At 37.1% G+C, this 17,124-nt stretch overlaps 1 protein-coding gene across 1 annotated transcript; it reads left to right on the top strand.

Moving 5' to 3' along the window:
* Positions 1–17: 17 nt before the first annotated feature.
* LOC6645851 (odorant receptor 74a) lies at positions 18–15,480 on the top strand. Its single transcript, XM_002068540.4, has 5 exons — positions 18–313; positions 14,234–14,755; positions 14,835–14,930; positions 14,992–15,174; positions 15,248–15,480. Exons 1-5 carry the CDS (start codon positions 305–307, stop codon positions 15,296–15,298), a joined length of 861 nt encoding a protein of 286 aa, XP_002068576.3. The 5' UTR covers positions 18–304; the 3' UTR covers positions 15,299–15,480.
* The last annotated feature ends 1,644 nt before the right edge of the window (positions 15,481–17,124 follow it).

Here is a 17,124-nt window from a genome sequence, read left to right as displayed (position 1 = left end):
AAATATGGGAGTATCCCGATTGTGGTGTGGTTTCTGCGGTCATCTTTACCCATAAACATGTACATCATCAACCCTCGCCATGGCCATCACCATAATTATCATCATCACAATCATCATCATCATGCTCAACATGAAATACCATCGTCAACGTCATCGGTATTCAACTGTCATGTGAACTTTTGACGGTGCAGCAGGCGTTGTCATTGCTGGCTTGCGGTAATTGCGGTCTGCGCTTTGCCAACAATTAACTTATGTCGAAGTCAGGAAGCAAGGAAGGAAGGCGGCCGATTGGAGCCGAGGATGAATGCAAGAGGTAAGACAACATGATGGGTATTGGGTGTGGGTATCGGCGTTATGTTGTTCCTGACTCTTCTTTGGCTACATATATGTATTCCCTTCATATGGGTAGGTCTTAATGGGGAATGGGATTGGGTAGAGGAATAGAAACACTATAACCTGTGACCAGGTGGTCGACTTTAATTGCTTTTTCATGATTTTCAATACTGCTTGTCTACTTGTTTTGCTGCTGCTGCTGCTGCTGGTCAATGGCCCAGCAGCGACTTGAACTGGTTGGGACTCGGACATGGTCACGGGCTTGTAGTACTCAAAGACTCCGATTGCGACTCATGTGCACCTCTTTGCACTTCCGAAAGTGACAAAATTAATGGCTTCCGCCAGCGTTGTCGACATTCTGCCAAGAAACGTTGAGAAAATGCTTCAAAAGGAGTGTAAACTGAAGGAGCAAAAGACGCGCACACACACATACATACAGACTCACACAAAACCCTTGACTCCTGCATATACTTAAAGCCAAAAAGGCGGGGGCAGTAGCAGTAGCAGTAAGCTGGTAACGGGATCGGCTCTGGGCAAGCCGCACGGCAATAGGGGCAGGAGCCGCATTACCATTTCTCTTGGCCATGCTCATTTCTGTTCTTGCCTTCTGCTTGCTTTGACGTTGAATCGGTTGGTTGGTTATTTTAATGCCGTCGTCCTTGCTGGCACCTCGAGTGAGTAATGTGCCCGGGTTGTCAACTTTACACTTTTATCCCTCGCATTATATTTGCTTTACCTACACACACACACACATATACAGGAACAGCAGCTCCTTCCACCGACAGACCATCCGTCCATCCTCCTCCTTCATACACATTCGTCTCTGTGGTGTGATATGTTTTCCTGATACTTTTTCTCAAGTTGTAAATTGGCTTAAAAATAATTTGTCAAAGCATTTCAGCGTAGATTGTTGGGCGGGGTGTCGGATGGAATGGAATGGGATGGGATGGGCAAATGCCTATCACCGAGTGTGGGTGATAGCAAAGGCGGTGGAGCTACTTGGAGTTGACTGTCGTGCGCCATTTTCTTGTCAAAATATTTGGACCCTCGACGTTGGCTGGCTGGCTGGTCTGGCGGCACATGAAGTCTGAAAATGCCTTTAAAGAAACGCATGTGCGCGTCTTCATATCCAATTAGAAAAGTTTTTCTTTCCACTGCTCCGTAATTGTGTTGATTAGTGCGGCTCGCTGGCTTGGCTTCAGCTCAGACTTGGTGCCATGTCCTCCTCCTGTATGTGAAACTGGAATTGTTATACGAGTAGAAGGAGAAGGAGGAGGAGGAGGATGATGAGAAGGCGGAGGCCAAGTTGTCCCCAGATGCTGACACTTTTTAAAGAAATGCGCATTAGATTCTTCGATTGACAATCGTCGACAACGAAGTCTTTCAATGATGGGCCGGTCGGGCCCATCTTTCCCATTTTTCCGTTCCTTTTCTTTACGGCTTACACAAATTTTCATCTAATGTCGTCTTTGAGAAAAGAGCTTTACTCTACTTTGCTCGAGTGGCATTGGAGGTGGAGAAGGCGGAGGAGGTGGAGGTGGAGGTTGAGTAGATGACAACGCCGAGCATGATTATTGTGTGGAGCTTGTGATTGATGGTATAGTGGAATGAATTTCAGTTTTCCGTTTTTTTTCTTCTCTCTTCTCCCTGTTTTCTTCCTCCATCAACTAACAATAAGAAAAACTTTGCAACTACACGATTTAGTTGTTTGAAACTTCATTCTCTATCCTTTGATAACAATATTAATAAGAATTCGTTAATAAAACATTAAGCTGTGCATAACTATTTTTCTTTTACCCATCATCATCTGATCCAAAAATATATTTATACTACAAAATTCTTTCTAAATCACAACAATCTCTTAATATTAAACTCAAACTTACTAATTGGGATAGTTATAAAAATGTATTTTTAAGTGGATAATACCAAAAATTAGCTTAGAATTATTAATGGTTTAGTAAAACCAACAAATTGATTGAATATTAATTCTTAAAAATTCCAAAACTATTTTCAGCCAAACTCCTGAGATTAGAGATTCATTTATTATCAAATTTCTTGTCTTTCTGAAATTCAGATTCAAACAGATATTTTTGACAGCTATTCCACTGTATTTTCAGTGTATTAAAAGTGTTTAAATTTAAAAATATATACATATACACAAATTGCGTTTAATTTCAAAATTCTGTTGATACTTTTTTTTTTATGTATTATCCAGGTTAATTTGCAAGGAGCACAACAACGTTTTAATTGTCCAACAAAATAAGATCATACAAAGAATTACAAGATATTTTTATTAAATAACTATATAAAATGCATTTTCAGCTATAATTTTGGCCAAAATCTATTTGATTTAACTTAAGTGTATAGTTTATTTTTTCAAAAAATTCTGAAATGGGTTAAATAAATTATTATTCAAGTGTCTGCAATAATACAAAAAGTAAACATTAAAGTTACATAAAGATCATTTTTTCTCCTAATCTGCCTAAAGTTATTTATATATATCAAAATGAGCAAAACGAAGCATCTTCAACCATATAAACAATATAGTACTACTCCTGATTAGCATAAATACGATTCATATAGCCATGCCAATCCGTTGCTTGGTCTGTCAGTCCGTCCGCCCACCAGTCTGTCAAGTTCGCCTGGATGAGCGCAATCTCTTACAGAAATTTCTATACAAATTCAGTCAAATCGGCTTTCTATATTTATAGCTTTCAATATAACAATCCTTACAAAAAATACTTTCTTTGGTTGGTTAAATTTGTTTGTGCTTCTTATACAATTAAAAGGATATACTTACATAATTAAATTTTAAATTTAATTAAAATCGAATAACTATATCATATAATAGCTGTAAAAATTGAATTTGTTGTAGGCTGCATTACTCTGCCTTTAGTTCGCAGATTATATATACATATTTATATATCTGTACCTATGTACATATATATATGTAGGTATATATATATATTTCTTGGCAACTCGCACACCGCCTAGTTACCAACTAAACATCTCTGCTTACCTGGGCCATCTCATTCTCATACTTGTGCTCTTCGTTTTGTCCCACTGTTGAGTAAATATTTATATACAATAAGCTTGCCTCTAGCTCTTACTTTTCGGCTTTTCTTTTTTTTTACCTATACCCAATAAGTGTGTGTGTGTGTGTATATGTACACAAAATATTGATATAGTATGTTTTTTCCCCTCTATCATCTGAATTGCGGGTGAATGGGGGTGGTGTGGGTAGGAGGGGTGAGGTGGGCTTCACATTAATGAAAAAAATATTTTCGTCCATTATGCGCCAATATGGTCAGTTCAGCCATATTTCGGTTTATTTAATTTTGCGCAAATAAAACGGAAGTGGCGTTTTTATTTTCGTCGTCCTTTTCTTTCGTTTCTCCCGCTTTTGGTCTCTTTGTTGTTGTTGTTGTTGTTGGTGTTGGTGTCTCTGGTCTAGCTGCTGGCTAACATCATCTTTCTCCTCCTTCTGCTGCTGCTGTCCCATTCTTCGAGTGGCATCTATTCGTGCGCTACATAAAATTCTGATGCTGATGCTGATGCTCCGATGTCGAGGCCAAACAAACTTGCGACAATGTTCAATGCCTGGAATGCTGGGCAAATACAAATACGGCGAGTTGTTTTTTTTTTTTTGTTTTTTCTGTTTTTTTTTTTTTTTGGCGCATATTTTAAACAAGCAATTTGTGTGTAGTTTAAAGCGTCGCCACCAAAATGCCACCCACAAATGCTTCAAATGGCGGCGGGAGGGAACTTCCGCTCTTTACTCTCCAATCGGCGTCAGTTGTGAGCTTTCCCAGGCGCGTACTAGTACAAAAATGGAAATGGCTGTCGTTTCCTTTGATGCTATGTTCTAGCTCCAACTCCAGTTACCCCGCCCCCCCCCAACCATACCAAACTCCTTTCTTTTTCTTTCTTTTTTGCTAATGGTGGGGAAATGAGTTTTTATGCCAACTATTTGGCAGCTGGATTGAATGGATGCTATGCTGCAGTTTAGTAGTTTAAAGCATATGTGGACATCGGAATGATAGCAGCTGAAGTAGCTTCCATCTGGTCCCCAAACTCGAGTATGTATGAATCTCGGCTATTGAAATAATAATTAGTAGTAGTTCTCAATAGTGCCCCATCGAGGGTCATTTGGGATATATGTATGTATGTAGGTATGGGTATTGCTGCAGTGTTTGCTTGAATGACGACTGCTGCAATGCAACCGCTGGCCAATGCCACTTCACTTTGTCCTCTGATTGTGTGTGCGTGTGTGTCACCTGAGCTCGCTCCCTCCGTTCCTTCCTTTCACTGATTCATCCACCATACTGATAACTTACGCAACTAATCTGTGCATCTGCATGTACATACATACATATATATGGGAACAAGAAGTGCTCTGAGTACGGGGGCATTTGCATTTAATCGGATTTGCTTATGGTCCGGTTCGGTCGTGGTCCGTTCTGTCCCAGATTACAGGTTGTACTTCTGATTCCAAAACCCAACCATACAAACATACATAAGATGAACAAAACAAAAAAAAAAAAACACATCCATTTGTTATGTAATTTTGTGTGTGAGGCTAGAGAGAGAAGGGGGGTGGGTGGTAAAGTAGCAGTCGAGAGTAGAGTGACCACCACGACCAGCAACAGAACCAAAACCAGGACTGGTAAGCAAGTGGCGTCATGACAAATTAACATGGCTGCCAGTTCTAGTTCGGACTCCATCTTGATGCTCCTTTCTTTTTTTTTTTTTTTGTGTTGATGCTTTTGTTGCTATGACAGCTGCTGCTGCTGCTGCTACTCAATGAATACCCTTAATAATACCGTAATTTCAAAACGAAAGACGAATAAAATGAAAACGTATCAGCACTTGAGTAAAGCTCAAGAATACCAACAATTAGGAAAATTGCACTCTTGAAGATGTCCCATTCTATCATAGCTTAGTATTAATTGATAACATACATTTTTATGATTCAAGAACTTAAACAATTTTGTAATTCGTAATGGAATTTGTCAACTATAACTAGAAATTTAACTTACAATTGAAAAATAACATAGCTAATACTAAAAGATGTTTGGAAATAAATGATAAACTATTTATATTTAGTTCAAGGTGATATATACACCTGAGAGATATTTTCTTTTAAAACTTTTAACATGTTTCACTCAAGAAGTTTTTTTTCAAAACGGTAGCCGAAATTGCTTAAAAATGAATGAACTTATTGCCTTTTAAGTTTGTTAATTGTTAATCCTTTGCACCAAAGAGGTCTGGCCAAATCTATGTCGATTTTGAATGGGATTTCATCATATAGCTAGCTGAATTTTTGTACCGATTCTAAGATATAGCCATATAAAAAAGAGTTTCACACTTATCTCTGCATTTAAAATATAAGAAATCATGGTAATTGATATGCATTTCGATTATTTGACATGCTTTTTCCATATTTTCATAGGAAAATCAATATGTAGACTATATTTTATGGATATTTGGATGATATGACTTTCATAATTCCCAAATTTGCTTTGGCTTTGATAGAGATAAAATAAGCTTTTTAAAATAAAATTGGAAAACCTAATAAGTTTTTTTCTTTTTTTTTCTAACCTTTTTCATTTCAACGACGTTTTAGAGCACTACTGATCAGTGCCAAAGCCCGTTGGGATCCAGTTTTCCAGCTTGTATTTTCGCTAACTTCTATCCAAATTCAAAAGCATTCTTTAATTTAATCCCAATTTAGAATATTTTAAAATGATATTAAGCATTTGGATATTTGGAAAAATTTATTTCGACAGAATTTTAAAATACATGAATTTTTGAAATACTCAAATATTTGACTAAATTAGAATTACAGATTAATTTAAGAGTTTTTTTTGAAATATTTTGCTGTTTTTTGGCGATTTTGATCCTCGCTTGTAAAGATGTCTTGATTATAAACGTATTATATATTTCAATTCACAAATTTATAAGCATTAAATTGAGATATGACTTTTAAAAATCGGTTAAAATTTAACAAAGTTACAGATTCGCAAAATAAAGAGTTTTTTAAAATTCGATAAATTTTAAATGACTTGTGCATTGATGAGAACAAATTTATTTATTTCACTATTTTTACTTGTTATTTTATTTCGATAACAAGAAACTAAGTTAAATATTTCACCAAAAATTGGAATAGCATAATCTTTGCTTAAATTTGGTAATAATAATATGGTATATAAATTAATTAAATTATTTTCAAGGGTATCAAATAGTCGTTAGAATGGATTGTTGGGTTTTTGTTCTGTTCTTCTTACTATTGCGCGTAGGTAACGAACCGGAAATGTTCTTAGCATTTCCGCTTTATATCAAATATAAAAAATGACTGCTTTTAGACGTATTTGACAAAAGTTGTATGTCACTTACACACACACACACACACTCGCCCACACACACATATACACATGCTGCTTTCGCCCAGTTTCATCTTCAGCATACATATAGAGACATATAATTGCATAAATCAAACTCAAACATGCAACATGAAAAATCGCATTAATTTATCTGCTCACTGTTCATGTAGCCAATGCCTACGTACGTATATACATACGTATTTATGTATGTATGTGTGTGTGTGTGTGTGGAATATGTGTATTTGGAACACATCCTCCTTCCCCCCACACTTCTTCTTTTGCTACTCACTCCATATTCCACTGAGAAGGCGCTGTGTAACATATCCGCTTATGTCAATTTTTTTTACTACTTGGGAGCGGCAACGAAGCGGCGGCATCATCATCAACGCCGCTGTTACTGCTCCTGTTCCTTCTTCAACCCATCATCCTCCAACGGCTGCTCTACTGTTCCGGGTGCTCCTGCTTCTGCTTCTGCCGCTTCAGCTCGTCACTTCAGCCAGTTGTCACTGTCAGTTTTGGCTTCCAATGTTTGTCATTGTGTGGATGTGGATGTGGATGATGTTGGTTGCTCTATCGCTTGGTTTGTTTGTTTAAATGCTACATTTACTTTATGGATTGTTGCTATATTTTTTCTTCAACTTGCTACCCAAAAAGCATAGCGTATAAATTTCACGTCAATTTCTATACACACACAAACACACACAGCAGAAAAAACACACAGATCCGCACCCACTCGAAGAGGAGATGAGGCAAATGTGGGAGTGAGTAAAGCTCAGCTGGGTGAGCCCTTGACTGATTGTGGTCCTTCACAACTTGCTCTGTTTTAATAACTTGCCCACATACACAAACACACACAAACACACACACACACCAGCACACACGCACCCACTCGAAGGACTCATCCGCTAATAACCTGACATTCTTTTTTCTTTTTTTTTTTTGCCTCTCTCTCCTTATGTCTTTTTTTTTTTGTACACTTTAAATGTTCTCCTCTTCACGCTACATAGTTTAAAATTCTTTATAATTGGATTTGGCCATCTGAAGCTGCTGAACCCAAACCCTGAGATCATGCCACATTTTTTATGGCCAAATGCCGGACCTACATACACACATATGTGTGAGAGAGAGAGTGTGCTGGGATTGAAAGTGATGGGTAGAAGGAGAGGTGGAGGTGGAGGTGGGGGTTTGGGATTGGTGTATATATGAGTAGCTGGGCGGCATGTCAAAAAGGATTTTACAGTTGACGCGTACAAACCAAAGCTGTTCTCACACCAAGGAGCCCAACAACTCCTGGCATACTCAATGGTTTGTCTGGTCCTTTTTGGTTGGGTCGCCAGTCGGCCAGACGCGCTCCTACAGCGTATAGGCCCGTAACCCTTTTACACACACACACACACATACAAACACACATGTGTGTGAATGTGATGATATGTTTCATTTCACACGGCAACGTTCGGCAATCCTTTCGACCGCACACAGACAGACGAGACTGACAGACAAAGAGGCCGACAGATACAACCAGGGAGAAAGAGAGAGAGAGAGAGAGACGGCATGCCTATACTCCGCCAAAGGGGGCCCACAGGAGCCGAGATTTATGTTTTCTTGTAAACAAAATAACGGACATGCTTGAGGCTTGACTAGGCCAGCGGAAGGAGTAAAGTAAAGTGCCGTAGACGTAGACAACGACGGTGAATTCGTTGAGTCGTTGTGCGAGGGGTCCAAGACACAGAGCATAGCAGAGCAGAGCAGAACCTTGGGGCCATCAACTGACAACGGGATTAGGCTCATGTAAACCTGCGTGTTCGATTTGTTTCCTTCTATCTAAGAGTATCCGTCTCCCTCTCTCTCTCTCTCTCTCGCTCTCTCTCTCTCTATCTCTCTCTCTCTCTTACTCTAACTTCCATCACCCAAAAAACTTTGCTTCCATCTTTCCTACTCCTTTTGTGCGGTTGCAAATGTTTTGTGGCTGAGCCAAGCGTAAAAATTAATTATTCAAAGGCATTTCGAAAGGACTGCGTGCAGCAGCAACATCAGCATTTGACTGAGATATTTTCCCATTCATTCCATTTTTGCCATTGTAAAGTGAGTTGTCCTTAACGGGCTTTAATAGGTTTAGGGTTCATAAGCATCCAGAGGAAAGCAAAAAAAAATAGACGAAAAACATTCCGCATAAGGCAGATAATTCCATAGATGGATCGTACTATTGACCACTTGGATTCCATTAACAAAAGATAGTGGATAACTTTCTCCCGAATTTAGATAATAAACTATTAAAGTCCAATCTGAAGCAATTAAATTGCTACTGAAAATGGAATAAATATAATAGCGATTGTCATTATGAAAGAAAAAGTAACTTGGAAAAGTAAAAAGAAGTTGAAAATCAAGGAAATTAAAGTCAAAACTTCGTAAACTATGTTTGATTACAAAAATCGAAGACGTATTAATCATATTAATAACCGATTTATAAAAACTATATATTGAAAGTATATTTTATTTTGTTTTTTGAGCATTTTGTGTGATTTCTTTTGGAATGTTTGGTCTAAGCAGGTGACATTTAAGTTAGTTTCAACGACTAAGATATAATTTCAATCTTCTCAAATAACAATGTTCAGTACAGTTCAATCTGTCTTTGTAAACATATATTGTAGAACGACAGAAAATTATGTCCCCTTAAGTTTAAATCCTTTGTTTTCCTAAAAACTCATTTCGCCGTAAGTAGTTTATATTTAATTCTAACTTTTATTTATGAATGCCTGTATCTTCAAGTCGATCATTTAGTGACTGCGATTAGGGTTTTAACGATCTTTTCACAAATTCCTGCATAACTTTACAATATAACAAAAGAAATTCTATGAGTGACAACTAAACTTATAATATTTAAACAATTTCATTATTATATGTTAGTTATTTAGTTTTTGTGTAAAGATTTTGGCATTTACTATAAATTAGACATTGCTGGTTAGAAATTTTAAAGAATATTATGAATAATATTGAAAGCGATTTTTAGTTGCCGTCTCCCAGTTGGAATTTCCTTTTCAATGAGGACATTTACATTGCCGTTTAAAAAGTTAAATTCTTTGCATACTTTTAGGCTTTATAGTAATCCTGAAACTGGACTTAAACTAAATTATGAAATTAAAATTTAAAAAAAGGCTAAAATAAATACTGATTAAGATTTTGGTCATGTATTCTAAATAAGAATTTCTAGCTTTCTAAATTAATTAAAAATTTTCTTTCTGCAGTATGAAATCTTTAAATAATTGAATTTAAATGTTGAAAATTTGCATTATTAGTTTCCCTATTTAATTAACCAATAGCTGCATTTGTATCGCATTACCTCAATTAGGTCTAGACAACGTTCCGTTCTCCATTTTTGGGCATCAGCATATTTTTCTGCTGATGCCACACACGTGTCCGGTACCTTTGGTAGAATTCAGCCAGAGGCTTCCATAGGTTGCCATCGTGACTGCCTTCTTCTTACTCGCCTTGCCTGTCACATGCAAATATCCTAATTTGCATATATTTAGCAAAAGAGCGCAAAAAAAGGCAAAAAAATATAAATAAAAAGAGAGAGTGGGAGAGAGTGGAAGAGAGAGAGTGAGAGAGTGAGAGAGAGGGAGAGCAACAGATTCCATTTAGCCATCAGCAGAGTAGAGATTTTCGTAGAAAGTATGAAATCTGAACGCATTAGGCAAAGCAAAGCATAGAACGAGAAAAAGGAACCGCGACGCAAGTTTCAGACGTAACGGGCAGGTCATTCATACGTTCCTTACGTTGCGCCACAGGTGGAATGTGGCAAATGAGACGATGGCATGGAGGGAAACTTGAAAGAAAGCATAAAAACCAAATTGCCCAGCGGAAATTACGCACAACGGGAGCCACGATTCGAGGTTTGCCTTGCCTTGCCTCATCATCCTCTCAATGTCGCTATGGGGTCGTCGGCGGTTTCAGTTACCATTAAGTTGGCTAATTGAGCAAATCCTCAAAACGGCTTCGATTGTGCCTTTTATTATGTCCCACACCCCCAGCCACCTCACCCCAGCACACTACTCGTAATTATTATAAATCAATTGCTAGGAGGCAATTTGTATTTGCTTTTGAATTCCGACCAGCAAGTTGAGTTTCCTTTGGAGTTGCGTGACATTTGGCAAATCCTTGAGGCAATTTTTCATAGCCACAACGCTTTCCTCTCCCTCTCACTCTCCCTTCCTCTCTTTCACTGTTCACCTGAACTTTCAACAGTTCGTGCCTTTTCCCAGCTCTTTCTGTTTGCCTTTTTACTGTTGCCATTGGTTCCTCCCTCCCCCCATCCTTTCATACTTCCTTCCTTTCTTCATCGCTCATCCATCTCTTGGTTTGCTTTCAATCTGCGTGGCGTTGCGCTTTTCGTTTTCAATTTCTTTTGGAATTTATTTCTGGGAAAGGCATAACCCATGCCTCTCGGTGTCTGTGAATAAAAAAAAAAAGAAGAAAAATATGGTTTATATTTATATACAAATTCACTTATATACATACATATCTATATTTTAGATACAGTAGCGAACATAAATTTAGTATACTACGTTTTTGTTTTCATTTTTTGACACTTTCAAAGTTAAACAAACCAAAAATTTCAATTTAATTGATATTAATTGTGATTAGTTTTGAGTAATACATACCACTTGGGAATAATTTTGAATTTTTAATCATGTTTTTCTTTTGGTGAAATTTTATTAATTTTGCTAGAGTTTTGATATCGATTGAGTACATTTTTTCTATGACTAACATTGTTAATCTAAATGCTTGGCCACGATTATATTTATATATGTGTTTTTATGTGTTTATATTTGATGCGTTTGCTGCTGGCGGGATTCAGTTTGCCCAGTGGAACTTCTTGCAAATATTATTGTATATATGTTGGTATTTTCTTTTCTTTTTTTTTTTTGCTTGCTTATTTTTTTACACTCCAGGTTCTGTTTGCCTCTGATCCGATTTATGCTGTACACACGTTCCCTATATGCCAGTAGAAGACTTTGATTTGTGCGGGGGGGAATTTGGTCCCAATGAAAAACAAACAATAATATTGAAACTGAGATGTATAATTGATTGATTTACCAATTAAATACAATTTTTTTTAGTGGCTTAATTGGCCAACTTTAGTTCAATTTTGATTTAAATACTCATTCCCTCAATGCGGTCCTGTCCTGTATACATACGTATGTGTATGTATGTGTATGTATGTTTGTTGGTACGAGTATGTCTGTATATCGATGTCATGGCATTGTGTTTGCCCCGTGGCGGCTGTGGCAAATGGCCCCGTAAAACGTTTAATAAAATATGATTCCAATTGATTCGAAAGTCGTATTTAAATAGAAATGTATGCCATATATGTTTTACTTGTACTTATGGATGTATGTATGTAATATTTATGTATGTGTATGTGTATGCTTGTATAGGATATAATACCCTGTCTTGCCAGACTTTGAATCGGATTTCGATTCTGAATCTGGTTCTGGACGCCAATCAATAAAGCAAAAAACAAAATGCCAGCAGCATTGCTTACTCACTAAGTCAGTCAGTCAGTCATTCCTTCGTCTCTTTGGTCCGTCACTCTGTCTTTATGTTTGCCTCTGGAGGCCTTCGGTCCGCCTTGGCTTTTTGTGGGTCGCACGGTTATCCGCTTAGATCACTCAACTAAAAAACTCAATTTGCATATTAATATTATTTGGGTTTTTGGCCGTTTGGCTCTCCAGCTTCGGTTCCTTCGCCTGCTGCCTGCCACTTGGATCCTTTTATCATACAAATAAAAAAAAAAAAAACAAGAAAAAGTAAAAGAAACAGCAACAACAACTGGTGAATCAACAGTAGTGAATTGAATTTGTTGTGCTTCAACGCCTTTTTGGTCGCTCTTTGATATGCTCATGTCCGGACACACACACACAAACACAAACACTCGTACACATTGGTGTGGGATTTGTTCCCAGGTGCATACTTTGAGGCGTTGCTTGAGAAAATTCTGTTCAACATTAAACCTCACATGATCTGCCTCCCTCCTCCCATCCTCTGTGTGTGTGTATGTGTGTGTGTGTAAATGTCGGTTTGGATCTGGCCTTTATTGCTCCTTGTTTTCCCCTTTGTCTTGTCCCTTACCTGTATAAAACAAAAGCAACAGCAACGATTGGCAGCAGTTGTCTGGGCACTGAACGAGCTTTTTATACTTTATTGGAATTATGTCAGTGTTATTTTGGCATAATCATAAAAATGATTGTTTGGCATGGGTTTTATGTACCTTATATACATACATATTTTACGTTAGATATATGATTTGTACTAAAGGTATTTCGTTTAGGTACTACAACATCGAAATTAAAAGACATTGCCATAATTAACTAAGGGACATTTTGAACTAATGAGATCTATTAAGAAAGAGACTCACACCCGTTGGATATTTTCTCTTTAAAAACTTCTTAGAACTTTATTAACCAGATATGTTCTGCTTTTATACTTTGTTGACTCTAATAAATTCTGAAATCAAAACTCTTGAGAAGCACAAGTTAGGTAACGGTTTTGGCTAGCCATCGTTGGGGCTATATAATTTGGTAATTGAAATTGTATAATATCATTTAAAATCAATTGGTTTCTTGTGCTGTTGCTGCGAGGTCACAAAATGTTGTTGAAACAGCAACAATTGCGTAATTGGTATTTAAAAATCGCTGACAGTTTAATTGTAAACGATATTCAATATCCTCCAAAAAGGCGATTGTCATTTTATGTTTCGATTGAATTTGCTTTACATCCTTTTCTCATTCCCGTTAGGCTTTATGATTTCAATGTGTTGTCTGTGTGTTCAAGTGGCGTGTGTCATTTCAATTGAACATTGCTGGTTTGATTTTTATTGATTTTGAGCATTTAAGTAAATCACATCGTTTTCTCTGTGTGTGCGTGTGTGTGTGTTTCTGCATGAATAATGCATTAGAGAAAATTTAAATGAAAATATTTATTAAACATTTTCCTTTAACTAATTGGTAACCATTAATTTTTCAACAACAACTTGATGGCAATTAGTCGTCCATAATCTTCTGTATAAATACAGCTTTATTTGGCTCAAGTGGCTGCAGTTTATCATCAGCTTACCATACAACAAATTCGTATCCATTCGAATGGCCATGAGCAATCGCAATTGCTATCGCTATCGTCCGCGCCTTGGTAACGGACAAATGGCACCGATGCCATGGCCTGTGGCCTTATACCGTTATCTAAATCATATTTCATGGCCGCTGGAGGACGGTGTCAGTCGACGATACATTTATATCGAATGGTTTCTCATTTTTTTCGGATTTCTTGTATTTTGCGAACACAATGAAGTTGATTTTCATTATCTAATTGCCAATCGACATGATCTAGATAAAATGTTAACGGGCATGCCAACCTATTTGATACTCGTTGAGATGCAAATACGTTGCTTTCAATTGGCCCTGCAAAAGAATCGCTTTAAATTGCTTTTAAAAAGATTTTATCGTGAGATTTATATTACCCAGGAATCGGAACCCATACTCTATGCACGCATACAAAGACAAATGTTGGGCACACGTCTCAATTCGATAGTCTATCTAATGGCTCTATTCAATTTCCTTGTGATACCCATACAAAATGTCATATATCATCGTCGCGAAATGCTCTATAAGCAGGTATATCCGTTCGATAATACACAATTGCGTTACTATATACCATTGATATGCCTAAATTTTTGGGTTGGTGTCATTATCACATCGATGCTATTCGGTGAGCTAAATATTCTGGGTGAACTGATGATGCATTTGAATGCCCGTTATATACAGTTGGGTCAAGATTTACGAAAGGTAGCCCAACATTTGCTTAACGAAAATAATGTCGACGATATGGCTTACAGTTATCGACAGGCTTTTACCCGTATCCTGCGTCGTAATGTGTCCTTAAATCAATTTGGTGCCCAAGTGGAGAAGCAATTCAGTTTTCGCATTTTTGTGATGTTCGCCTTTAGTGCCGCTCTGCTCTGTGCCATGAGTTTTAAGGCCTACACGGTAAGCTGCAGTCTGTGAGTTAACTTTGATGAAATTATTGTAAAAGCGAAGTGGAAAATGAAATCTCTATACCTTACAGAACCCATCGGGCAATATTGCCTATGTGGTGTGGTTTATGGCCAAGTTTCTGGAACTTGTGGCTTTTGGGATGCTAGGATCGATTCTCTATAAAACGGTGCGAATTCTCAAATCAATAAGCCTGATAATATAAATTTCATCCAATACCCCAAAATTAGACTGATGAACTGGGACTTATGTATTATCTCTGCGATTGGGAACTGATTGTCCATCAATCGCATAATGCTGGGGAAAATGTTCAGTTAATGAAGCTCCTAACTATGGCCATTGAAGTGAATTCAAGACCATTTTTTCTAACTGGCCTAAAATATTTTCGCGTCACTTTGGCAGCTGTAATTAAGGTTTGTCGGCATTGAAATTTGTTTATTGATTTCAATTTCGGTTTCTAATAATGTATAAGAAAATGATTTTCAGATACTTCAAGGCGCCTTCTCCTATTTTACTTTCCTGACATCAATGCGGTGAGCTGAGCTGAACTGACCAGAGCTGAGCTGAGATAATAATAGATTATTATTGTGCATATTGCGGTTATTCAGAGTGCACTATTAATGCATGAACAAATATCAAAATTATTTGAAAATAAGTCAAATTTCATAGCCATTATTTGTGGCTTTGCCCTTATTGGGCAAATGTGCGTATACACTCACAGTTATGTTCGCAAAAATATATAGACTTGATGTGGCTAGAAATCAATTTAATGAAGTTATAAATTTAAGATTTATAATTGAGGTTGATGGTCAATTTGAAAAGGCTTTTGATTGAATGATAGCATTAAAAAAAAGGCAAGCTGACTTATTCGACTATGACTTGTAGAATTTTTGTCTTATTGTTAGTTAATATCAACTACTTACAGTTAGGAAAGTTTTTCCAAATGATTTTTTAACCTTATTCTGCAATATTTGCATTCAATTATTACTAGTCAAATATGGAGTTAAGATGCTGTACAACTGAGCGTTTCTATTCTTATGAACATAACTGTTAGTAGATACATGCATGGACGAAAATGTTCATAATCAGAATTTAATTTATTTCTCGTTGGCTAACTAATATATTGGCATTATATAAATGACAAATATTATATTTCTATATTATTTAAATGAAAATTTTCTCAAGTACATTATAAAGATGCATATTTTAACATTATAAGTTTGCCAGATCTTTTTATTGAAACATATTTCACGTACATTTTTTGTTTAGTTTCTCAAATATCAAACGTATTTGCCTAACTAAAGCAATTATTTTGAGTATATTCACATATGTATATGAATTGTAAGTGAAACTGTTGGACTTGACAATGCCAAATAATTCTCGATTAAGGTGTTTTGAGGTGACAATGACAAGGGACTCTGCCTTTTCAAAGTATGTATCAAGTCTCAAAGATAATAGTGGGTGATGCCAACTTCACGTAGCAAGAACAGAAACATGCAGCAACAACATACACACACACACACATATGTATAACTGTGATTTATGCCAAGGGGAGTAGTCATCAGAGATACTCTGTTTTCAGTTCTCCTTATCCTGAGTATGGAATCCTGAATGCAATCCACTCGCTGCACGCCTTTTAAGCAGCACATTTAAATTGAATGAAATTTGTTGCTTGCGTTGACAGCTGCAATCCAAAGACGTTACGATGCATCGACAACGATATCGATATTCATATATGTAGATATACATCCATATATGTATATCTGTATATAGCCATAACTGCCAGCCATGACAGAGTGGCAGCAATTGACGGCATGAAAATGTAGGACTTGGAGGAGGTTAGGTGGAAATGGAGGTGGGCAGCTATCATGACATGAAGAAGTACGAGTAGATGTAGATGGAATATATATACTCTTGTACTTATTCTGGCACAATGCAATTTCTATATATATATGTATATGTATGTGCACTCCAACCAACACACACATCTACACATACATGCACAAGTATTACATATACATAAATCGGCAAAATGTCGTTACAAATATTTTATAACAGAAAATCCGTTATTTATACGCACATTGTATTCACTGCGGGGTGGCAAATGATGGGACGTAAAGGAATCGGTGAGGGGAGAGAAAAATGTTGAAAGAAAATAAAGCTGAGGATGCAATGGCAGCAGCTTCAGCTTCAGTCGGCACTTGGCAAATATGAATGAATGTTGTTTGCATGTCGATTGTCTGTCGCTTGTCCTGTGGTCCTGCTGCTGCTGTTGCTGCCACTCCATTTCGCTTCGTTTCCACAGATGCTCCCCCCGCCCCCCCATCCTCTCTCAATTCTTGCCATTTCTGCCACCAACTGAT

Source organism: Drosophila willistoni, assembly GCF_018902025.1.
Source record: "Drosophila willistoni isolate 14030-0811.24 chromosome XR unlocalized genomic scaffold, UCI_dwil_1.1 Seg8, whole genome shotgun sequence".
NCBI lineage: Eukaryota > Metazoa > Arthropoda > Insecta > Diptera > Drosophilidae > Drosophila > Drosophila willistoni.
The sequence above is the reverse complement of the archived record's forward strand: the minus strand, read 5'-3'. Positions and strand labels throughout refer to the sequence as shown.